The following is a 25,092-nucleotide window of genomic DNA, read 5'->3' on the forward strand; positions in this document are numbered from 1 at the left end:
ATTAAAATGTGGTGTCCAAAACCCTTGAATAATCATGTTACAAGATATACAAAAGGGTTGATGATAAACAAAGCAGTAAATCTAAGTAAACTATGTTCTATGTTGCAATCGAATAAAATATTAACGTGCAACTAGCATCATAGCTCCGCTCTCAGTGCAGCAGGATCCAGATCTCGTTGGAGAAGAGTCTGGTTATTACTGTGAGTGATCGCTAGATGGCGGTATTTAAAAGCGGAAGTAAGGCGTATGAGCGGAAGTACTCTGGGCCACACTCCAACACAGTAGGTGGCGATAATGCACCTTAACCTGGGTGCCACCCGCCATAAAACTGAAGAAGAAGATTATGAGCGGAAGTATGCGTGTTGTTACAGAGCTGTGATGATGAAGTCTTGTGAAGGGAGAGCTGTCATAACTGCAGCATATGGACTCTAAACTCTTTAAAAACAGAAATGGGCTGTTCAGACACCGGCAGCGATCACAACCTCCCGTGAGTGTTCACTTCAGCCCATGATAAAGAATAAAGTCGTGTTTAAAGGAGAAACTCAGCTCCCGGAGCGTCTGATCTGGGTTAGTGCATTTACTGTAAATTATGTGTTACTGAAAGAAAGCTTATAAACGTGTTTACTGATGTTAGCTCGGGGTGTTCTCTTTTGCGTTGAGGAAATGCACTGAGTCAATAATTTTGTCCAGTAAAATTGTTGTTTACTTACCTGTATTTATTTATATCATCATGATGGCGCCGCGGATGGCCGCCTCGGTATGGAGCTCTTCAGTTCTTTTGTTGTTTTTGTTTGTTTGTCCTGTGTTTAGTAATCTTTTTCCAGTCAGTTTTAACAGAGACGAACTGCTGAACATTCGACAGCATGTACCAGATATTCAGACGTTTTGCTGGACATTTCAGTTGGAGGCGCAGCTCTGCTGTTCAGCAGACGCAGGCGAGGGAGACGAGCCGGTGTGCTGGTCAAACTCCGTCAGCACGGATTTCGAACAGCGCTGCCGAGTATTCACTTAGCGATCTCCGCTCTCTTCCTAACAAAACGGACGAACTACATCTCCTCACCCGCAAAAACAAGGACTTTTCAACCTCTGCTGCCTTGTGCTTCACAGAAACCTGGCTGAGTGAAGCCATTCCGGACAGCGCGTTACATCTGCCGGTCTTTCAGCTGTTCAGAGCAGATCGCATGGCGGAGTTAATGGAGAAAACAACGTTAAAGATGATGTGCTGTCCTAATTTGGAAGTGTTCTTTATTAACTGTAAGCCTTTCTACTCGCCGCGGGAGTTTTCCTCGTTTATTCTGGTGAGTGTGTATATCGCATTAAACGCGTGTGTGAACACAGCGCTGCAACAGCTGACTGATCAAATCACAGACACAGAACAACAATATCTAGACTCAGTTATTATTATTCTTGGGGATTTGAACAAAGCAAATCTCCCACGTGAACTGCACAAATACAAACAGCACATTACATGCCCCACCAGAGACAGAAATATACTGGATCACTGCTACACAACAATAAAGGATGCATATCGATCTGTCCCTAGAGCAGCTTTGGGACTCTCTGATCACTGTCTGGTTCATCTTCTTCCAACCTACAGGCAGAAATTAAAATCAACCAAGCCAGTAGTAAGGACTGTAAAGAGATGGACCAATGAAGCAGAGCTGGAACTACAAGCCTGCTTCGATTGCATGGATTGGAGTGTTTTTGAGGCTGCAGACACCAATCTGGATGAGCTCACAGATACTGTTACATCATATATCAGTTTCTGTGAGGATATATGCATTCCTACTAGGACTTATTTAAAGTTCAACAATGACAAACCGTGGTTTACAGCAGAGCTCAGGCAGCTTCGTTAGGCCAAAGAGGATGCTTACAGGGGTGGGGATAAAGTATTGTACAATCAGGCCAGGAACACACTGAACAAGGAAATCAGAGTGGCTAAAAGAAGATACTCTGAGAAGCTGAAAAACAAGTTTTCACCTAACAATCCTGCATCAGTGTGGAGTAGCATGAAACAACTCACAAATTACAGGACTCCTACCCCCAACCCTGTAGGGAACCAGCAAATGGCTGACGACCTGAATGTGTTCTACTGTAGATTTGAAAGGGCCAATCTCACACCCCACACCCACTCTGACCTTCACTTCACACAAACACCAACACCTCCTGCAACCCCTCTCCTCCCCCCTCCTGCTACTCAATCTGCACTTAAGATCTGTGAAGATGATGTGAGCTGCGTCTTTCGGAAACAAAAGACGAGGAAAGCTTCAGGCCCAGATGGCATCTCACCAGCGTGTCTTCGATCCTGTGCTAACCAGCTGGCCCCCATCTTCACACAGATCTTCAATAGATCACTGGAGCAGTGTGAAGTCCCATGCTGCTTCAAATGCTCAATCATTATTCCTGTCCCAAAGAAACCAAAAATCACAGGACTTAATGACTACAGACCTGTCGCCCTGACGTCTGTGGTCATGAAATCATTTAAGAGACTGGTGTTGGCCCACCTGAAGAACATCACTGGACCCTTTCTAGATCCCCTTCAATTTGCTTATCGAGCAAACAGGTCTGTGGATGATGCAGTCAACATGGGATTGCATCATATCCTGCAACATCTGGACAGACCAGGGACATATGCAAGGATCCTTTTTGTGGACTTCAGTTCGGCTTTCAACACCATCATCCCAGCTATACTCCAGAATAAATTACACCAACTCTCTGTTCCCATGTCTATCTGTCAGTGGATTAACAGCTTTCTGACGGACAGGCAGCAGCTTGTGAGACAGGGGAAACTCACTTTTAGCACATGTACAGTCAGCACTGGTGCCCCCCAGGGATGCGTGCTCTCCCCACTACTCTTCTCCCTCTACACCAATGACTGCATCGCCAAGGACCCCTCTGTCAAGCTCCTGAAGTTTGCAGACGACACCACTGTCATCTGCCTCATCCGAGATGACGATGAGTCTGCATACAGAAGGGAGGTTAAACAACCTTGAGCTGAACATACTCAAAACGGTGGAGATCATTGTGGACTTTAGGAGAAACACCCCAATACTGACCCCCCTCACCATTTTAAACAGCACTGTGGCAGCAGTGGAGTCATTCAGGTTCCTGGGCACTACCATCTCATAGGACCTGAAGTGGGAGACCCACATTGACTCCACTGTGAAAAAGGCCCTGCTGAGGTTGTACTTCCTTCGCCAGCTAAGGAAATTCAACCTGCCACAGGTGCTGCTGATACAGATCAACTCAGCAGTCATTGAGTCTGTCCTCTGCATTTCAATAACTGTCTGGTTTGGTTCAGCTACAAAATCAGACATCAGAAGACTACAAAGGACAGTTCGGACTGCTGAGAGGATTATTGGTTGCCCCCTGCCCCCCCCTTCAAGAACTATACACTTCCAGATTGAGGAAAAAGGCTGGAAAAATCACTCTGGACCCCACTCACCCTGCCCATTACCTTTTTAAACTGCTGCCTTCTGGCCGACACATCAGAGCTCTGAGCACCAGAACCGTCAGGCACAGGAACAGTTTTTTTCCCTCAGGCTATCCATCTCATGAACAGTTAAAACTGCCCCGTTGAGCAATAACTATGTGCAATACACAGTTTAGTCTTTTTTATATTTATCCAACACATCCAACCTCTTCTGCCATTTCAATCCTCTGAGAGAAAAAAAAACAAACATTTGCACTGTACATAACAGATTTGTATTAGATTTGCACTACCCATGTGTATGTATGTATGTATGTGTGTACCTGTACGTATGTATATAATTAGTTTTTTTTATTTATTATTATCTATGTCTTGCTGCTGTTTTTGTATTGTTTTTATATTGTTGTACACTGGAAGCTCCTGTCACCAAGACAAATTCCTTGTATGTGTAAGCATACTTGGCAATAAAGCTCATTCTGATTATTTATATATTAGTTTTTAGTCTATGCTATGTATCTAGTTGTTGAATATCAAGATTGTGTTATCTATTGGTTATTTTAAACATGATCCAAAGGGACAGTGTGAAGTTTGAGGTCTGTCTGTGGATTCATGTATGATGTTTATGAGGTTTTTATCTTATTGTTACTTATGTAGGGCATTCAGATGAACCCTTCTCGGTGAACAATAGAGCAATTCAGAGGATGAACAGTGATTGTTTTTTTTTTCCCACTTTGTTGCTCCCCTTCTCTTTTATAAACTGTGCCACACAGTGTTGGGTGTAATGCATTACTAAGTAATTAATTACTGTAATTACTTTTTCATTGAGAAAAAAGTGATTACTCTTAATTTTTCAGTAATTTAATTACAGTTACTTCTAATGTAATTGCGTTAAATACTGTATAGACTATAGAACAATTCTATATAAAACAATAGTGAATTTAAAATCGAAATGTAATGTCTAATGTTAAAATATATGTTTTCTAATTTAATGCTGCCCCTTTAAATTCTTTGGCCAGTTCATGAATAATTTATTTGATTTTATATGATTTATTTAAAATAAATAAAAGAACAGTTTCATGTCTATCCTTGAATTTTTCATCTGGTTGAGGTTGATAAGGGTTTTAGAAAGTAATTAGTAATAAGTAATGCAGTTACTTTTCAGACAGAGTAATTTGTACAGTAATCTAATTACACTGTAGAAGATGTAATTAGTATTTAGTAATTAATTACTTTTTAGAGTAACTTACCCAACACTGGTGCCACATCTGGCTGTCCTGCATCATAATCAAAATACATTATGACAACAGTTGATGTTTAATGATCTGGGTCAGCTTGGCGTGCTCTTTACATTCGATAAATCTAAACGTTCATGTATTAAAGCAATGTTCGGGGTTCAATACAAGTGACTGTCTCTATCGACAACATCTGTGACAAAATCATTTCGACTCGTTCCTGAGTTTGTAAAATCGAGCTAACATCGTGACAAGAGTAAAATGCTTACAATGGAAGTCTATGGGAGCACCATTGCACTAGAATAAATGTTAAAATACACACAGTTTCCAAAGTATAGCCAAAAGAATTAAACAATGCCTTAAAATGAAAATAGTGTAATAAAACCACTTACTAAACTTGTTTGTGCAAAGTAATTTCCAAAATATCAATTCCTGTTATAACCATGTTAATCTGAAGAACACGGCAACTTTCGACGATTTGTGCAAGGATACCAGAAAGTGACCATTTACACGGAGAAATATTAACACACAAACAGACGTTCATCCGCCTAAAACTGTAGTCCCACCACTAAAAGAATGTTTTAGACAACTTTACAGCTTAAATAACACAGTTGTGTGAAAGAATTAATGTAAGCTTTAACAAAGAAAAAATAGCCTCAATGACTTTCAAGAGCATTTAGCGCAGACACGATTTTTGCTTGTTTGTAAAACTGATGGATGTTGAAATTAATTTCTGTGGTAATGAAAATTCTCTCATCATTTACTCATCCTCATACCATTCCAGATGTGCTGAACACTAATGAAGATTTTTAAAAGAATATTTCAGCTCTGTAAGTCCATACAATGCAAGTGAATGGTGACCAGAACTTTGAAGATCCAAAAAACACAAAAGCAGCATAAAAGTAATCCGTAAGACTCCAGTGGTTTAATCCATGTCATCTGAAGCAATCCAATCGGATGTTGGATGAGAACAGACCAAAACGTAACTCCTTTTTCACTGTAAATCTTGCCATTGCAGTCTTTAGGCACGATCATGACTTCAGCCTCGATTACACTTACTAGTGCTTGACGCATGTGCAGAGCGCTAGATGGCGCTATAGGAAATGTAATCAAGCTTGAAATCATGATTGCCAAGGAGACTGCTAATGTCAAGATTTATAGTTAAAAAGGAGTCATATTTTGGTCTGTTCTCACCCAAAACTGATTGGATCGCTTCAGAAGGCGTGGATTAAACCACTGGAGTCTTATGGATTACTTTTATGATGCCTTTATGTGCTTTTTGGACCTTCAAAATTTTGGTCACCATTCACTTGCATTGTATGGACCAACAGAGCTGAAATATTCTTCTAAAAATCTTCATTTGTGTTCAGCAGCAGAAAGAAAGTCATACACATCTGGGATGGCATGAGGGTGAGTAAATTATATTTATTTTTTTGGATGAACTATTCCTTGACTGTACAAACAGACGTTCATCCGCCCAAAACTGTAGTCCCACCGCTAATAGTACGTTTTAAACAACTTTACCAGTCAAATAACACATTTGTTTGGAAGAATTAATGGAAGCACCTTAACAAATAATGAGCTGTATATTTTTTGCTTTTAAACCCTCTGGAGTGCCTTGCCTCATTGATTTCCATTTTAAGAGCTCTTATCGCAAACACGATTTTTGCATGTAAAGCATGTTTGTAAAAACTGATGGATGTTTAATTATTTTCTGTGGAAATGAACACCATGCTTAACTTGTTTAGAACACGAAAATTTCTTTAATAATGAAAACGGCTTTCTTCAGAGGTGACATATCTGTAAATTTGTACGATTTATTTTTCATGCAGGGATGGAGGCGCACAGTTCAGGGCTCAGCAGGAAGAGGAAGAGAGAGGAGTTGAATGGAGAGATGAAGGATGGAGAGTGTGTCCGAAAAATTCCACGAAGGACTTTGGTAAATGATACGAAGGCCTCCGTCATCTCATGTTATGTCAAAAAAAGTGTGATGGCATCCTTTCTTGTGTGTACAGGATACACTGATTTTGAGGTCTGTGTTTGTGGTTCTAGGGCCCGAGGGATCCCGCGCCATTCGCTGATGAGGTGGAGGCTGCAAAAACACCATATGTTCGCGTTAGCATGGAAGAGGCTCAGCGTGGAACTCCAGGTGTGTGAATGCCACCTTTCTCTACATTTATCCAACATTCTCACACTGAGTCTCTGAAACTGCTTATCTCAATAACACTCAATGAAAAGAAGTGTTTGTTTTATTTAGTGACGTGTATGATCTCACTATAACTCCATGTCTCTTTAGATGATCGTCCTGTGCGTGTGTATGCTGATGGGATTTTTGACATGTTCCATTCAGGACACGCTCGTGCTTTGATGCAGGCCAAGTGCCTTTTCCCCAACACACATCTCATCGTAGGTGGTGAGTTTGCATACTGAGCTGCAGCCCTTTTAGCAAGATGAAAACTTTTATTTAAATAGTTTTTTTTAATAGACATTTTCTGTCCCATCCTTGTTTTTTTAGTGTGCAGCGATGATTTGACACATACCTTTAAGGGCTTCACTGTTATGAATGAGGACGAACGTTACGATGCAGTGAGTCACTGTCGTTATGTTGATGAGGTGGTCCGGAACGCTCCGTGGACACTGACATCTGAATTTCTGGCCGAGCACAGAGTGAGTGTCCAGACAACATTATATTTTCCAGGAGTATAAGAAGATATCATGAACTGTAAATGAATATAAATGAACGTGAAGTTCAAAGTATAACAATGTAGTATAACATCAGACAGAAATAGGGAAAAGTCTAAATAAGTACATCTACTGTAAATATGATGACCTTCTCCACAGATAGACTTTGTCGCCCATGACGACATCCCATACATCTCTGCAGGAAGTGATGATGTTTACAAACATATAAAAGATGCAGGTAGGTATTAAGACAACAGTCAATAAATTCATTTTTATATTTCTATCAAAAGAGCAAACCTGTGAAAGAAGTACAAGATTTGCTATTAAGTTTGATGTTTGACTCTCTTGTTCCAAGGCATGTTTGCACCAACCGAGAGAACAGAGGGCATCTCCACGTCCGACATAATCACACGCATCGTGCGCGACTATGACGTTTATGTGCGACGAAACCTGCAGAGAGGCTACACTGCCAAAGAGCTCAATGTCAGCTTCATCAATGTGAGTGTACTTGACTACACCCATGTTTTAACTATTTCTGTATACTTCCCTCTACTTCTATATAGGTCTTTCTTAAACTTCGGGCTGTTTTATTCCTTGGAGATTGATTTGTATCAAAACGAACAAATTTTGTCTTTTGTTATTCGAGGGTCACTTTAAAACTTAAACTTTTTACCAGGCATTCATCATTATTTTTGTTGCTTTTCAAATGCCTTTTATGTATATACTGTATTTTACTGTTTTAGCCTTGTCCTAGACTTTCAATATTAAACTATGAAAATCCATTATAAAAAGATGATAATATAAAGAGTGAAATAAACAAACCATTTTAATATTTATTGTGTTCTATCAATTTTTCCAAAATTACGACTGTCCCACACTATTTTGCCCCTAATAATTGTTTTTCTGAAGTTAGTGTACTAGTTAACCAAGTCAACAAGTGTCAATGAAGAGAATGCTTCACATGAATAAAACAAAAATTTAAGGGAAATAGCACTTGTGAGCAGAGTATTTTAATTGGGCGTCATTTCCAATCAAGCTGCAGTTTTGCCAAATTAAACAAAAAGTGTCAAAATATTATTTAAAGGAATAGTTAACCCAAAAGTGAAAATTCTCTCATCATTTACTCACCCTCATGCCATCCCAAAAGTGCATGGCTTTCTTTCTTCAGCTGAACAACAACGAAGGTTTTTAGAAGAATATTTCAGCTCTGTAGGTTCATACAATGCAAGTGAATGGTGACCAGAACTTTGAAGGTCCAAAAGCATATAAAGGCAGAAGAAAAGTAATCCATATGACTCCAGTTGTTTAATCCTTGTCTTCAGAAGCGATATAATAGATGTGGGTGAGAAACAGATCAATATTTAAGTCCTTTTTTACTTTAAATTCTCCTCTCTGCCTAGTAGGTGGTGATATGCAGAAAGAATCTCCACTTTCACTTTCACATTCTTCTTTATTTTTGGTAATTTGCATTTATTCTGTATATCACCACCTACTGGGCAGGGAGGAGAATTTATAGTAAAAAATGACTTAAATATTGATCTGTTTCTCTCCCACACCAATCATATCACTTCTGAAGACAAGGATTAAACCACTGGAGTCGTATGGATTACTTTTATTCTGTCTTTATGTGCTTTTTGGTCCTTCAAAGTTCTGGCCACCATTCACTTGCATTGCATCCTTTTTTTGTGTTCAACATTTTATGTATCGCAATACACACATTTAAAGAGATAATTTTAATTTTTGGCTGAACTATCTTATTTACTCACCCTCATGCCATCCCAGATGTTTGTTGAACACAAAAGATTCTTTTTAGAAGAATATCTCAGCTCTGTAAGTCCATACAAGCAAGTAAATGGTGGCCAGAACTTTGAAGGTCTAAAAAGTTCAAAGGCAGCATAAAAGTAATCCATATGACTCCAGTGGTTAACTCTGTCTTCAGAAGTGATACAGCAAGAAACAGATCTATATTTATTTTTTCTCCCCAATTTGGAATGCCCAATTCCCAATGCGCTCTAGATCCTCATGGTGGCGTAGTGACTCAATCCGGGTGGCGGAGGACGAATCTCAGTTGCCTCCGTGTCTGAGACCATCAATCCGCACATCTTATCACGAGGCTTGTTGAGCGCGTTACCGCAGAGACTTAGTGCGTGTGGAGGCTTCATGCTATTATCATGCCATACCACATTATAGTGACCACGAGGAGGTTACCCCATGTGACTCTGGGCCAATTTGGTTGCTTAGGAGACCTGGCTGGAGTCACTCAGCACACCCTGGATTTGAACTTGTGACTCCAGGGGTGGTAGTCAGTGTCTTTACTCGCTGAGCTACACAGGCCCACCAACAGATCAATATTTAAGTCCTTTTTTTACTTTAAATTCTCCTCCCTGCCCAGTAGGTAGCGATATGCACAAAGAATTCGAATCGCCAAAAATAAAAGTAAAGTGGAGATTTATTTTTCAAATTTCTGACCTTTCACTTGCATTTGAAGTAGGTCCATTGCATCATATGGACCTACAGAGCTGAAATATTCTTCTAAAAATCATTATTTGTATTCAGCAGAAGAAAGAAAGTCATACACATCTGGGATGGCATGGGGGTGAGTAAATAAGTGAATTTTCATTTTTGGCTAAACTATCCCTTTAAATGTGTGTAATTAGGATACATAAAATGTTAACTATGAAAGTAGCCCTAGCGAGACGGAGTCGGCTATTTCAAAAAACATTTTGTTTTTAAAAAAATTTCATGTTTCCATAACGCAATTCTTTTGAGATTTGAGATGCAGTGAAAATGTCACTGTAGTGTGAAAAATTGTTTTAACGAGACTATACTTTCTAGAAGTCCACAGTGCTTAAAGTGCCCAAAGTTGAAGAAACATACATATATGAGGATATTCTACCCTCAAATATTAATCAAACAAAAATTATTAGTAAAAGAAAAAGATTAGAAATGATGTGTTAGAGTTCAGTGATCTGCTCTGTGGACCTCAGCTAAGCTCCATGACTCTGCTGCCCTCTTCCTTCCAGGAGAAGAAGTACCACCTGCAGGAGCATGTGGATAAGGTGAAGCAGAAGGTGCGGGACGTGGAGGAGAAGAGTAAAGAGTTTGTGCAGAAAGTGGAGGAGAAGGGCATCGACCTCATTCAGAAATGGGAGGAGAAGTCACGCGAGTTCATTGGGAACTTCCTGCAGATGTTTGGCCCAGACGGGGCACTGGTGAGTCAGAACATGTGCAGCTCTTTCTGTGCATCTTGTTGAGATGAACTGTTGCTTCCATTCGTTAACCCTTTAAGCTCTGAAGGTGTTTTTAAAGATTTACTGTTTGTGGCATGCCCAAATTTAAAGGCTTATAACTTCACAAAAAAAGAGGGTATTGTTTGGGATCATTTTAAAGAAAACTTTTACTTTTACATCTTTTAATGATATACATTGATACATTTTGAGACTCCCAGCCTAAGAAATTGCTGAACTTTTTTTAATTGCTTATTTTTCTGATATGACATTATATATCTCAGAGTGTAAATAAGATCACTCCAAAAAACTGCTTTTGTTTTGTTCCCAATCATATCACCTGTAACTAAGTAAGATTTTGTGTTGATATGACAAAGCAATCAAAAGTTATAGTATTACAAACATCATTTATGCTAGTGTCCAAAAGCCTCTCCAAACAAATAAAACATAATAATTGAACATAAGAACTAATTACACATGCTATCTCTCCAAAGCATGCAGGCATGAATAACGAGATCTCATTCAGTTCCATTCTGTGTCATTTGAGCCATCATCGAGTCTGTGTCATGTACCGCCATCTCCTGGAGGCCATATGAAATTAGAGTGAACGATCCTCTCTGTCCATATTAGGATGACTTTCACCTCTGGTTGCAGCAATCTGAATGCTAATACGATTGGTTTAGCGTTCTATGACGCTGGACAACCTATTACATAATTTCCGATGAAGTCATCTGATCCAGGAAAGATAACATGTTTATGAAGTCATTTGATCCCGGAAAGATAACATGTTTATGAAGTCATCTGATCCAGGAAAGATAACATGTTTTTAGCTAGATGTGTGCACATTGTGCTTCATGTGGATTATGTAATGATCTATGCATCCGATTACATTGGGTGTGGGCTCTTTGAGCAAATAATGACTTAAATTTCAATGTGTTCCAAAATACTTTTGATGTGTTTGTCAACAAATACAACCATCCATGTTCATTTATACTCGCATGCACTGATTTCACTCTTATGTATGACAATATTATCTGTAACGTCTTTTAACAGAAGCACATGTTGAAGGAGGGGAAAGGACGGATGTTACAAGCCATCAGTCCCAGACAAAGCCCCAACAGCAGTCCCGTACGCGAGGAGCGCTCTCCTTCCCCCACCTTCCGTCTTCCCTTCTTTGCCAAAACCTCTTCACCATTCCATTCACTTCCTGCTCACCACAGCAGCACACATTTCAGCAAGGATGAGGAGGACTAGGACACATCCATCTCACAAGCAACTATTTTTCACATCAATCATGTTTCTTCAGCTCAGTTGACTGAACGGTTTGGATTGTTTAAAGCCATTATGAATAGTCTATATAGAATATAAATGGAGGTTCATGGCTGTTTTCAGCTTAAGATTTATCCATATAAGCAAAATCTATTTAATGGTCCTTCATGCCAAGCACAGTAATGACCAAATTAATCTGTACAAGACTTTCTAAAGATTTCGATCCCACATCTCTGCTCTAGCACACACCTCCCTCTCCCTTCAGAGAGATTTGCCACACACCACTAAACCAAAAGGCAACATATTGTTGGGCTTTTTGTTGGGTAAATTTTGTGTTAGGCTTGGACCTTGCATAATGATGCATTTTTAGGGCTTAAAGCTTGTTTGATTTGCATGCAAACTGCTTGGATTGATATGAAGCGCATTACGCTGTTTCAGCATCTGCTAGTAGTGCATAATCCCTATTCTCAGTTACGCTTAAAACTAACTATCACCTGCATTCACTGTCTAGATCTTTTCATACTTGAACAGAGGCCAAATTGGTGACTAATTCCAGGATGGGGGAGGGATCCCAGGACCTATTTTCTTTCCCCCATTCCATTTGCTCTCTTTATAATTGTGGAGCGTTTCTTCTCCTTCTCTCACAGTAAATAGTCACAGTTAATTAAATTAGCTATTTTGTAGAGTCTGGTTTTATTTTTCAGTCATGTTTTGTCTACTATTTCACCCCAACTTTCCATGTCTTTCTGATCTCTTATGTTTATGCTGAACTTTGTTAGCCGTTTTTCTCATAAGGACAATAACTCCTCAGACTCCAATGTGAAGTAATAATTTTGTGGCCTGGCAATGACAGTGTTTGCCTCTTTTTGCTAGAACTGGCATCTATACCCTGTGCTATTCTGTGGCACAGATCCCAGTCTTTTTGGAAAGGTTTTGCCTGCTGAATGTTTACATTACTTGAGCACAGCAGGGGACAGTATTAACACAAAAGGGTACCTGTATTTGTTTACATGTTTACATAGGACAGAAAGACTACAATAGGATTATATGTGTGCCAGCTTTTGTGGTGTCTGAAAAAAAGACTTTAAGAAACATTTTAAGGGTCTTAAGGTTTATCTTGTTTTAGGTTATTACTGTGAATCAAAGGAATGTTATGCCAGTAACGCCAATGACATCTATCACAACAAGCATTCACTGAACCCTTTATGGCCAATGAGAGTAAAATAACTTATGTAAAATATATACTATGTCTCTTGTGGGATGTTCACTGTGTTTTCATGGGGACTGAAAACAGACACTACTGTACGTATTACAGCACCTTTAATGACCAACAAAATAAGATTTTTAGAAAAAGGGTAAAACTAATAAAAACTAACATCCTTCAGGACAACTAAATGAGCACATATAGGATGTCGGTCAAAGATGCTTGATATTTCAAGTTACATTTCTGCTTTCCAAATTCTTATACTAGTTCTAACAGTTAGATAAGTAGCCCTGTTCATACTGTACGAGGCAGCAGATGTAAACAAGACCATCTTTCCCACCACAGACATGCCCATCATAAAATGTGTCATTTTCCAAAGGTGGGATGAGTCTTTGTAAAAATGTACTGCACAGGCAATAATGAATCCATGACAAAGAAGGAAGAAATGTTCCAAATGCTACTATTGCTATATGGGTGAATCTCATGAAAGCTGTTAAGAACATATACAGGTTACATTTCACCCAAAAGATAAAGAAATAATAAAATTATATTTCGCATAAAGCGAATGAAGCCAACATGGTGACACATAATTTCCCTCTTTATTCTCATTACCATAGTGCAAAAAACATTTCCTTCATGACTGAATGCAAAATTCTTAATGATATAATAATATTTAAATAATAATGATACATTATTTTAAGTAGTATTTATACATAATAGTACAGGTGCATCTCAAATTAGAATGTCGTGGAAAAAGTTCATTTATTTCAGTAATTCAACTCATATTGTGAAACTCGTGTATTAAATAAATTCAATGCACACAGACTGATGTAGTTTAAGTCTTTGGTTCTTTTAATTGTGATGATTTTGGCTCACATTTAACAAAAACCCACCAATTCACTATCTCAAAAAATTGGAATATGGTGACATGCCAATCAGCTAATCAACTCAAAACACCTGCAAAGGTTTCCTGAGCCTTCAAAATGGTCTCTCAGTTTGGTTCACTAGGCTACACGATCATGGGGAAGACTGCTGATCTGACAGTTGTCCAGAAGACAATCATTGACACCCTTCACAAAGAGGGTAAGCCACAAACATTCATTGCCAAAGAAGCTGGCTGTTCACAGAGTGCTGTATCCAAGCATGTTAACAGAAAGTTGAGTGGAAGGAAAAAGTGTGGAAGAAAAAGATGCACAACAAACCAAGAGAACCGCAGCCTTATGATTGTCAAGCAAAATCGATTCAAGAATTTGGGTGAACTTCACAAGGAATGGACTGAGGCTGGGGTCAAGGCATCAAGAGCCACCACACACAGACATGTCAAGGAATTTGGCTACAGTTGTCGTATTCCTCTTGTTAAGCCACTCCTGAACCACAGACAACGTCAGAGGCGTCTTACCTGGGCTAAGGAGAAGAAGAACTGGACTGTTGCCCAGTGGTCCAAAGTCCTCTTTTCAGATGAGAGCAAGTTTTGTATTTCATTTGGAAACCAAGGTCCTAGAGTCTGGAGGAAGGGTGGAGAAGCTCATAGCCCAAGTTGCTTGAAGTCCAGTGTTAAGTTTCCACAGTCTGTGATGATTTGGGGTGCAATGTCATCTGCTGGTGTTGGTCCATTGTGTTTTTTGAAAACCAAAGTCACTGCACCCGTTTACCAAGAAATGTTGGAGCACTTCATGCTTCCTTCTGCTGACCAGCTTTTTAAAGATGCTGATTTCATTTTCCAGCAGGATTTGGCACCTGCCCACACTGCCAAAAGCACCAAAAGTTGGTTAAATGACCATGGTGTTGGTGTGCTTGACTGGCCAGCAAACTCACTAGACCTGAATCTATTGGGTATTGTCAAGAGGAAAATGAGAAACAAGAGACCAAAAAATGCAGATGAGCTGAAGGCCACTGTCAAAGAAACCTGGGCTTCCATACCACCTCAGCAGTGCCACAAACTGATCACCTCCATGCCACGCTGAATTGAGGCAGTAATTAAAGCAAAAGGAGCCCCTACCAAGTATTGAGTACATATACAGTAAATGAAGGCCAACAATTCACTAAAAATGTTTTTTTTATTGGTCTTATGATGTATTCTAATTTGTTGAGATAGTGAATTGGTGGGTTTTTGTTAAATGTGAGCCAAAATCAACACAATTAAAAGAACCAAAGACTTAAACTACTTCAGTCTGTGTGCATTGAATTTATTTAATACACGAGTTTCACAATTTGAGTTGAATTACTGAAATAAATGAACTTTTCCACGACATTCTAATTTATTGAGATGCACCTGTATTATTTGCATTAAAGGAATATTCTGGGTTCAATACAAGTTAAGTTCAACCGACAGCATGTGTGGCATAATATTGATTACCACAAAAATAAATTTCAATTCGGCCGTCCTTTTCTTTAAAAACAGCAATGTAAAAATCAAGTTACAGTGAGGCACTTACAATGGAATTGAATGGGGCCAATTTTTGGAGGGGCTAAATGCAGAAATATGAAGCTTGTAATTTTATAAAATCACTTACATTAATTCTTTTGTTAAAACCCATATTATTTGAGCTGTGGAGTTGCTTAAATCATTTATAGTCATTTTAGGGTTTGCTGACATTACGTCGCCATAGAAAAGTTGTAAAATTGGCTATAACTTTACACAGAAAAGGTTTGTAAGTGATTTTATCACACTAAAATCATTTTTACATGCATATTGTTTATTTTTTGTGGCTATACTTTTGAAACAGTATTTAAACGTTTACAGATTGGCCCCATTCACTTCCACTGTAAGTGCCTCACTGTAATCAACATTATGCCACAAATGCTGCCAATTGAGCTTAACCTGTATTGTACCTGAAATATTCCTTTAATATTTTTAAATAATACCATTATTTGCTATTTTGTATTAAACATAATATTATTTACCTTGATTTACAATATTTTTCCTGTAAAAATCATTTTACTTGAAGATAATGGGAATTATTTGATTCCTCAATTATTAGAAAACTTACGAATTACTGTACTTTTTGTTTTTTATGGGTATTGTCATGAAAATAATGCAAACAATGCAAAGAACCAATGAATGTCTATGATTTTTCCATGAATCTGTCCAGTTGTTTCATATCTGAATAAGAATATTTAAACCACTTTATTCAGATTTCATTCACAATGAGCAGTTTCTGGTCTTTTAAAATATTGAGTTTTGAGAGCATAACTAGAAAATGTTTACCACTATTAAAATGTATTGAGATTTTATTAATTTCTATGAGTTTCGCAAGGCTGGAAATCACAGTTTTAAAATGCAATGATATTTAAAGTTCAATCATGCCAGTGGGAACTCTGAAAGAATCCTAATAGTGACCTGGACTGTTTTCATGAGATTCACTCATATTTTCATATCTGAGATTAATAGAACCACATCTGCCTGTAAACAAACCATTGCAGGTTGTTCTTTAAGACACTCTGGAGCTGATCTCCAAACAGAGATGTGTTCACTGCAGTGGGACAGGACAGGAGAGCAGGTCAGAGTGGTATTAAGCCCTGGAGGTAGAGCAAGTGTTCAATAAATCAAATCTCCCTCCATCAGCTATTGTTGGAGGACAGTTCTGGCTTTAGGCGGATGGCCCAGGAGTTAGCGGAGACTACATTACCGCGGCGATGGATGCGACAGGTGTAGGTACCTTCGTTGAATTCATTGGCTATGATCCGCAGATCCCGATCTTTAATTACAATGTAGCCAGGAATGGATGTCAATAGCTGCTCGCCGTCCTTATACCAGCTGATTAAGACAAGAGGAGAATTCATTTAAGGAGATGGTGTAGTATCTTTCAACATAACTTAACCATCTAAACAGATAAAATAAGTAACATGGATACACAGTAAATCATGTATACTGTACTGTATATGACCTTACAAACGACATACAGAACAATGCGATTGATGTACAATAGACCTGTAAAGACAAGCTCTGATCTTAGAGATGCAGTGTGTCATTTCTGTGCCATGAGTTGCACCAAAAGAAATTGCAATCAAAAGTTTGATCCAGTGCCCCAACAAAGCAATGCTGGCTCAACCAATGTTGAGTTTGGGGCAAGACAACCTATTTGACCAAACAACTGAAGATGTGTTTGTGAAACCTATTTGGATCATTTTTGCAATTCAGTTTGGTGCCACTAGTGGTGGAGAAATAATACACTGCATTCTTTCTTAATGCTTTCCTTAAATGAATAGTTCCCCCAAAAATGAAAATTATTTCATGATTTACTCACCCTCATACCATCCCAGATGTGTATGACTTTCTTTCTTCTGTTGAACACAAACAAAGGTTTTTCGAAGAACATTTCAGCTCTGTAGGTCCATACACTGCAAGTGAATGGTGACCAAAATTGTGAAGGTCCAAAAAGCACATAGAGGCAGCATAAAAGTAAACCAGAAGACTCCAGTTGTTTAATCCATGTCTTCAGAAGTGATATGACAGGTGTGGGTGAGAAACAGATCAATATTTAAGTCCTTTTTTTACTATAAATTCTCCTCCCTGCCCAGTAGGTGGTGATATGCAGAAAGAATGTGAAGCACCAAAAACAAAAGAAGAATGTGAAAGTGGAAGTGTTGATTTATAGTAAAAAAGACTTAAATATTTATCTGTTTTTCACCCATACCTATCATATCACTTCTGAAGAAATGGATTTAACCACTGGAGTCTTATGGATTTCTTTTATGCTGCCTTTATGTGCTTTTTGGACCTTCAAAATTTTGGTACCCATTCACTTGCATTGTATGGACCTACAGAGCTGAAATGTTCTTCGAAAAACCTTCATTGTTGTTCAGCTGAAGAAAGAAAGTCACACACACAATCTGGGATGACATGAGGGTGAGTAAATGATGAGAGAATTTTCATTTTTGGGTGAACTATTCCTTTGATCTGTTAGGAGTCAACATAGCTGTACCTGACTTTTGGAGGCACTCTAGTATTTTTTGTCCCACAGCGGAAGCCCACAACTTTTCCTCGAGGCACAATTTTAATCTTCACATTTTCAGGTGGCGGGGTCGGGGTGGACACTGCATCCAGAGGCTCTGAGGTAAAAAAAAAGAAGGACTTATGTTGTGTGTTATATACAAACATACAGTTGTGCCCAAAGTTTGTATACCCTTGGAGAATTGGTAATACATGTACCATTTTTCAAAGAAAACATGAGTGAGCAGGCAAAACACATTTCTTTTATTTCTTATTGGATTCATATTCAACATAGTAGGTTATAATGGAATGGTACAATCATAAAACAAAACATGGCAACAAAGAAAAAAATGAAATGACCCCTGTTCAAAAGTCTGCATACCCTTAGTTCTTAATACTGTGTATTGCCCCCTTTAGCATCAATGACAGCGTGCAGTCTTTTGTAATAGTTGTCTATGAGGCCCCAAATTCTTGCAGGAGGTATAGCTGCCCATTCATCTTGGCAAAATGCCTCCAGGTCATGCAAAGGTCTTTGGTCGTCTTGCATGAACTGCACATTTGAGATCTCCCCAGAGTGGCTCGATGATATTAAGGTCAGGAGACAGTGATGGCCACTCCAAAACCTTCACCTTTTTCTGCTGTAACCACTGGAGGGTCAACTTGGCCTTGTGCTTAGGGTCATTGTTTTGCTGGAAAGTCCAAGAGCGTCCCATGCACAGCTTTCGTGCAGAAGAACGCAAATTGTCTGCCAGTATTTTCTGATAACATACCGCATTCATCTTTCCATCAATTTTCACAAGATTCCCGTGCCTTTAGAGCTCACACCCCCCTGCCCCCCCAAAACATCAGTGAGCCACCACCATGCTTCACAGTGGGGATGGTATACTTTTCACTATAGGCCTTGTTGACCCCTCTCCAAACATAGCGCTTATGGTTGTGAATGGTTGTCAAGGTGTTGTCGGGCATATTGTAACCGGGCTTTTTTGTGGCATTGGCACAGTAAAGGCTTCTTTCTGGCAACTCGACCATGCAGCTCATTTTTGTTCAAGTATCGTCGTATTGTGCTCCTTGAAGCAACCACACCATCTTTTTCCAGAGCAGCCTGTATTTCTCCTGAGGTTACCTGTGGGTTTTTCTTTGTATCCTGAACAATTCTTCTGGCAGTTGTGGCTGAAATCTTTCTTGGTCTACCTGACCTTAGCTTGGTATCAAGAGATCCCCAAATTTTCCACTTCTTAATAAGTGAATGAACAGTACTGACTGGCATTTTCAAGGCTTAAGATATCTTTTTATATCCTTTTCCATCTTTATAAAGTTCCATTACCTTGTTACGCAGGTCTTTTGACTGTTCTTTTCTGCTCCCCATGGATCAGTATCTAGCCTGCTCAGTGCATCCACATGAGAGCTAACAAACTCATTGACTATTTACACACAGACACTATTTACAATTTACAAAGCCACAGGTGTGGGAAATTAACCTTTAATTGTCATTTAAACCTGTGTGTGTCACCTTGTGTGTCTGTAACAAGGCCAAACATTCAAGGCTATGTAAACTTTTGATCAGGGCCATTTGGGTGATTTCTGTTCTCATTATGATTTAAAAAGGAGCCAAACAACTATGTGATAATAAATGGCTTCATATGATCACTATCCTTAAATAAAAGAGTTTTTTTTGCATGATCAGTCATATTTACAAAATCAATGCCATAATTTCACAATTTCTGCCAGGGTATGCAAACTTTTGAGCACAACTGTATGTACTTGTATGTTACACCATGTCTACACCAGACACAAGCGTCGCACTGAGACATATCAAAACTAAATTGCTCCCATTATGATAAAGAGAACTGTCTACACTGTTCTGATGTGGCAATAGAAATGTACCTAAGAATTAATTTATGAAGGATTTACGCAGAAAGTCATTCCATGTTTTGTGGATAATGACAATTAAGTGTGTTTACATGCACACATATGCTGATAACTACCAAAAATCAGCTTAGTCCAAAAATGTGTCAAACCCTTTCTTGTCAAAAGTTTCATTCGACTTGAAATAAATCCTTTTTTTCTGCTTTTAACATCAAAACGTAAGAAAGCATGTGCACAACACTTGCGCACACTGGATAAGCCAGTAACAGCGGCGGTAAAGGTGGTTACAAGCAGAGTGAAATTGAGGAAATGGGCAAAAATGTATGTGTGCCGACCATCGTTTGCTTAAACCGTTTAGGACCTTACCCCAATAAAATAAAACCATTTAAGGCTTTTACATGGCCTAACACATTGTTGGTTTATTAAGCATAATTGGTGGTGCATGTAAATGCGCTCATTATTTAGAATAATTTCGCTATTCTAAAAAAGCCCATGCAAAGTTGATTTTTTTATACCAATGGATTTTCCAATGGAAAATAAAGTAGGATAAAAAAGAATGTTGTGAAGAAGTGAAAGACTTTTCAGTGTAATAGGAGTGTAATGCTGGCATGAGATGTAGGAGTGTGATTCAGTGTCTAACCGTAGCACAGGTCGCATCGCTGCGGGCAGTTTTTCTTCATGAAGCTCCGCCTCCTCTCACAAAAACCCAACCGGGCCCAGGGATCACACACACGTTTTTTGTCCATACACCCTGATATACAAATGCATGCATAGGTGAGAGCAACAAACTTAAATGGTGGAGAGATGTTGAACATGTTTAACATGATTGGTTCAAAGCATAAAAACACAAATACTGACAACATGCTGCACTTATATCTCTGCAGTCATTTTTTGCTTACCGTAAAGGCGCTGGATGCCCCAGATATCATCTTGGGCGATGTTTCGCTGACCTGTGTATGTTGCATTAGGGTGCATTAGAGCATTAGGGTCCCGTGAATGCCAGAGTCCTAAGGCATGTCCAATCTCATGAGCAGCTACCTGAACAAGGTCATTCAGCCATACACCTATACAGGACAAGAATAACAGGACAGCAAACTGGAGAATGGATGAGCGGAAACAGAATGGTAAACCAACATGATAATAAACCAACAGTCCAAAGTTTAAATGTACATTTAATCTAATACATTTTTAACAGAATGACCAAGCAGCAAAACTCTTTTGACCTTCAATGCACCCAACTAGATTTTCTGCCATCTTAAATCATGTCAGAAACATTTGCTTTCCAAACTCATTCTACATCTTTCATCCAATCTGGAAAGCAAGCTTGTGTTCGATGTAACAACAAAGTTCTGCCATATTAAATGGATTGACATACTGTACTGTTTTTTAATTACTAATCCTACAGAGTTTGTTCAATATTCCCCAAAATTGGTGCAAATCATCTTCAGACCAAGCCTAACAAAGTCACCAAATTGATATTTGGTGTTCGATACCATTATCCAGAAACATGCAAACAAATCTGCTGGTGAAGACACAGAAAAGGACGCTTGTCATTAACTCTGTATGGATCATTGCCACAATGTACTATGCCATTTATTATTTCAATATAATTTTGGTTATAGAAAAAATAAATTGCAGCCTGTGAATGAAATCATTGTGCTTCCTGCTTGCGTAACATTTTTAAACATGGTATACCAATGAGTAGATTGATTTCTTTTTCACTTCCTGACCAGCATATCCACCCATTTTAAATAAATGTTGTAGGTCAGTACCTTGCTTCCAGCTGAAGCGAGATTTGCCCAGAATCCAGAATTCATGGTTGTCGAAGTGGATCTCCCCACGTGGTGGAAGGAAGGCATGGGCCAACTCACCGTTCAAACCATCAAAACATGGGTGAAGAGGAGACCACCAACAATCTGTATGATTGTACGTGTAGAACCCTAACTCAAAAAAGAAAGCTAGTTAGCCTTTCACACCAATGGAAGTTTCAACTAAATAAAAAAATACTCTGTACAAAAGCCTTCGGTCAGCCTACCAAGATCATATGCATGGTGTCTTGGCTCTGTTCCTGCAGATTTACCTATTGTGATATCAGCACTTTTGTTTATGTTGGTGATTTCATTGAAAGTCAGAGGGGAAACATCACTCCACTTTGTGAAGGCAATACCGATAGCTTTGCGGGTGTCTTCTTTATTCAGTGTGTTGGGGAACTTTGTGATCCTTTAAGACAGAGGAAAGTAAATGATTACCAGAAAAACACGAATGACCAATGGCAGACTTTCAAAGAGTCTCTATTTCTTTTATGTCTGCTATCAATTTGGATGCACATTTACAAGAGCTGTAAATCTCTGTTTGGCTATGACCCAACATTTCTGGATTCAATCTTTTGTACCCAAAATATCAGTCATCATCTGAACCACAGATTATTTATTTTCTCCATCTCCCTTATCTGTCTGTACATACTCCAGGCATTCTACAACAATCATGGTCATCAAATGAAAGGCTCTTGGCCTTTCACTCCAAGTGAATATTAATTTAAAAAAAAAAAAATTCTATTTTTGTTGATCTAGTGAGTGTTCCTTTCCCGGTGGTCTCCTGTCTCTCTCACTTGTAGGTGATGTTGAAATGCTCCCACTTGTAGCCCAGTGGGTTGATGGCATAGCGTTTGGACCGGGCTGGACCTACATGTGATTGCATGTCCACATTTGGAGGTGCCTGCACACATGGTTTATCCAACTGAATACTAGCCACCTGAAGGAAATAAAGAAAAACAGATGCTGATAGATACTCTTTTCCTTTGTGGCTAGAAAAAGTATGACAACCCTTTGGAATTAGCTGGTTTTCTGCATTAATTGGTCATAAAATATGATCTCATCTTCACCAAAGTCACAAGTATAGACAAACACAATGTGCTTAAGGTTCTTTTTAACCTCACTGAGCATTCTGCGGTGTGCCCTTTGAGTCATCTTGGCTGGACAGCCACTTCTAGGGAGAGTAGCCACAATACTAAATCGTCTCCATTTATAGACTATTTGTATAACTGTAGACGAATGACTATCAAAGCTCTCCTATAAACTTTGTAACCCTTTCCAGCATAATGCAAAGCAACAACTCTTGATTGTAGGACGTCTCATTTTTGCAAAGCGTGGTTCACATCAGCAGATGCTTCTTTTGAATAGCAAACTCAAAATGTTTGAGTGCTTTTTATAAGTCAATGTAGCTCTAACCCACACCTCCAATCTCGTTTCATTAATTAGATGCCAGGTTTGCCAACTCCTGACTATAATTAGCTTTTGTTGATGCCATTAGCCTAGGGGTTCACATAATTTTTCCAACCTACACAGTGAATGATGTATTCAATATATACAAGAACAATACAATAATTTGTGTTATTAGTTAAAACAGATTGTGTTTGTTCATTAGTTTAACCAAGTTTATGCAAAAGATGATATCAGTGAAGATCCTAAGTAACATGGTGATAAACAAGAAGCCTGCATAGAGTAACTGCTCATTTAAATAAAGAGGAGCCCAGCAAGTATAAATTCCAAACCAGATCTTCTGTCAGTTCAGTTTTGGTTCTGATCTACCTGGTCTCACCTCGTCATATCATTAGTTGCAGTTTTCCATGCAGCCAAAGGTTTGAAATATCTGTCACCCACATATGAACAGAGACCGCCCCCACCCCCTTGACCCTCAACACATTTCCTGGCTCTTTTTTCTCTCCCTCATCCTTTTTAACCATTTTAAACACATTTGCAGTTCATTTAAATAATTATGCAGTGTGACAACTTAAATTTTAGAAGGAGAAATATTCCATACCGTCTCTTAATTAATAAATAGACATTAAAGTTGAATAATTATGCATAGCAACTATGCAAGAATTAGAAAAAAGTTGTTTAAATTAGTTTTACATGAAGTGTAGTATGTCACACTGCAGGATACTGCTACCCTTGTGCTGCAGAGTTATTTGACTGAAAGTATACCTGCAGGTTACTTTCATTTGTGAGGATTACATTTTTCAAACATTAAGTAATACACATTAATTAATTAAACTAGGGCACTTGTATTCTCTTCTTACCGTGTCTTTTCTCCACGTATACATGGCCACAGCATTATCCAGCACCATCATCAACAGAGCACAGGAACAAACCCAGCGCATCTTCAAATCATATATGCAAACACTGAGATGAAAACCACTTGGTGTCTGTGCTTCAGTCATATTTAGTCATCCATATATTCTTGAGTATGAAAGCATTTCCACAGGACCAAACCCATCCAAATCTGTGCGCTTCCGATCTGGACACACATGTGCCCACGTCTCCGCCCAAAGGTTTTTTATCTCCACGATCAAACGCTTCGGGTAAATATGTTTAATAGTTGCAGTGCACTTTCTTTAATACACTTCTGTTTCTTCCCCTGAACTTGCACTCTCTCCAGGGCGCAGAACGGATCCTGCAGGAGTTAAAAGCGCCGCCCCGCTGCAATCTGATGTGTAACCAACTCCTCCTCTGCTCCCTGGGAGTCCCTTCACTCTCCATATACAAGCAGCCGGTGTTTTTCCTCTCAAAATAAAGTAGTGTTATCAGAAAAAAACATGAATAGTTTGCGCATTTTCTTCTCGTGCATTTCTCACGCAAAACTGTCAACGCAACTGTTTTGAAGCCAAACATGACAGCTTTTTAACACACTTACCTGATTTTGCAGGTGTTCCAGTCGCAAGGAAAGGCGATTTTTCAAAGGCACGTCACCTGTTCGAAACGCGTCATTTACGGGAGACGTGGTTTATCGGGAGGGGATAAAATACCTATTCATTTCTTTGAGGAAAATTGCGATAAAGTTCCAGTGATATTTTTCTGAAGGAAAATTATAACAAAAACAGCTATTTTTCACCAAAAAAACAAAAACAAAACTGTAGCCTTATAAATTCTGCTAAATAAACCGGTAATAAAGTCTGTTGCAGACATAAAAGTGTACAGATGAGTGATTTCACACATCATCTTGTCGTTTAATTGAGCATTGAGCAGCAAACAAGTAATTATATTGATACCTCTCAGACATAACTTTTCGTGCATTTGCTTGCTATCTGCACTGCTCTCAAAACTCTGTTTTGAACTTGTGGTGTTCCGTTTGTTAACGAATCAGTGTTTTTGAACAAATCTGGTGTTTTATAATGAATCAGTTGAGTCAATGATCAATGGAATGACTCATTCATAACATAAAAGACGCGAATTTGTCGTCACTTACTGGAG

General features: G+C 38.8%; 2 protein-coding genes across 4 annotated transcripts; one reads left to right on the forward strand and one right to left on the reverse strand.

Annotated features, from left to right (window-relative positions):
- The first annotated feature begins 341 nt into the window (after positions 1–341).
- LOC127455766 (choline-phosphate cytidylyltransferase A-like) lies at positions 342–13,096 on the forward strand. 2 transcript variants are annotated; one of them, XM_051723893.1, is made up of 9 exons: positions 342–567; positions 6,495–6,601; positions 6,715–6,811; positions 6,959–7,075; positions 7,178–7,329; positions 7,504–7,582; positions 7,700–7,842; positions 10,368–10,556; positions 11,625–13,096. In XM_051723893.1, the coding sequence occupies exons 2-9, from the start codon at positions 6,497–6,499 to the stop codon at positions 11,823–11,825; spliced, it is 1,083 nt and encodes a 360-aa protein (XP_051579853.1). In that variant the 5' UTR covers positions 342–567; positions 6,495–6,496; the 3' UTR covers positions 11,826–13,096. The 2 variants fall into 2 exon arrangements, with proteins under 2 accessions (XP_051579853.1, XP_051579854.1); XM_051723894.1 differs by having other exon boundaries at positions 342–487.
- Positions 13,097–15,335: 2,239 nt separating this feature from the next.
- LOC127455762 (matrix metalloproteinase-23-like) lies at positions 15,336–24,251 on the reverse strand. 2 transcript variants are annotated; one of them, XM_051723886.1, is made up of 8 exons: positions 23,922–24,251; positions 22,452–22,594; positions 21,924–22,063; positions 21,616–21,783; positions 20,743–20,907; positions 20,484–20,594; positions 17,970–18,096; positions 15,336–16,801 (listed from the first exon to the last, which is right to left on the reverse strand). In XM_051723886.1, exons 1-8 carry the CDS (start codon positions 24,060–24,062, stop codon positions 16,606–16,608), a joined length of 1,191 nt encoding a protein of 396 aa, XP_051579846.1. In that variant the 5' UTR covers positions 24,063–24,251; the 3' UTR covers positions 15,336–16,605. The 2 variants fall into 2 exon arrangements, with proteins under 2 accessions (XP_051579846.1, XP_051579844.1); XM_051723884.1 differs by having other exon boundaries at positions 21,879–22,063.
- Positions 24,252–25,092: the final 841 nt, after the last annotated feature.

This window comes from Myxocyprinus asiaticus, chromosome 18, assembly GCF_019703515.2.
Source record: "Myxocyprinus asiaticus isolate MX2 ecotype Aquarium Trade chromosome 18, UBuf_Myxa_2, whole genome shotgun sequence".
Classification (NCBI taxonomy): Eukaryota; Metazoa; Chordata; class Actinopteri; order Cypriniformes; family Catostomidae; genus Myxocyprinus; species Myxocyprinus asiaticus.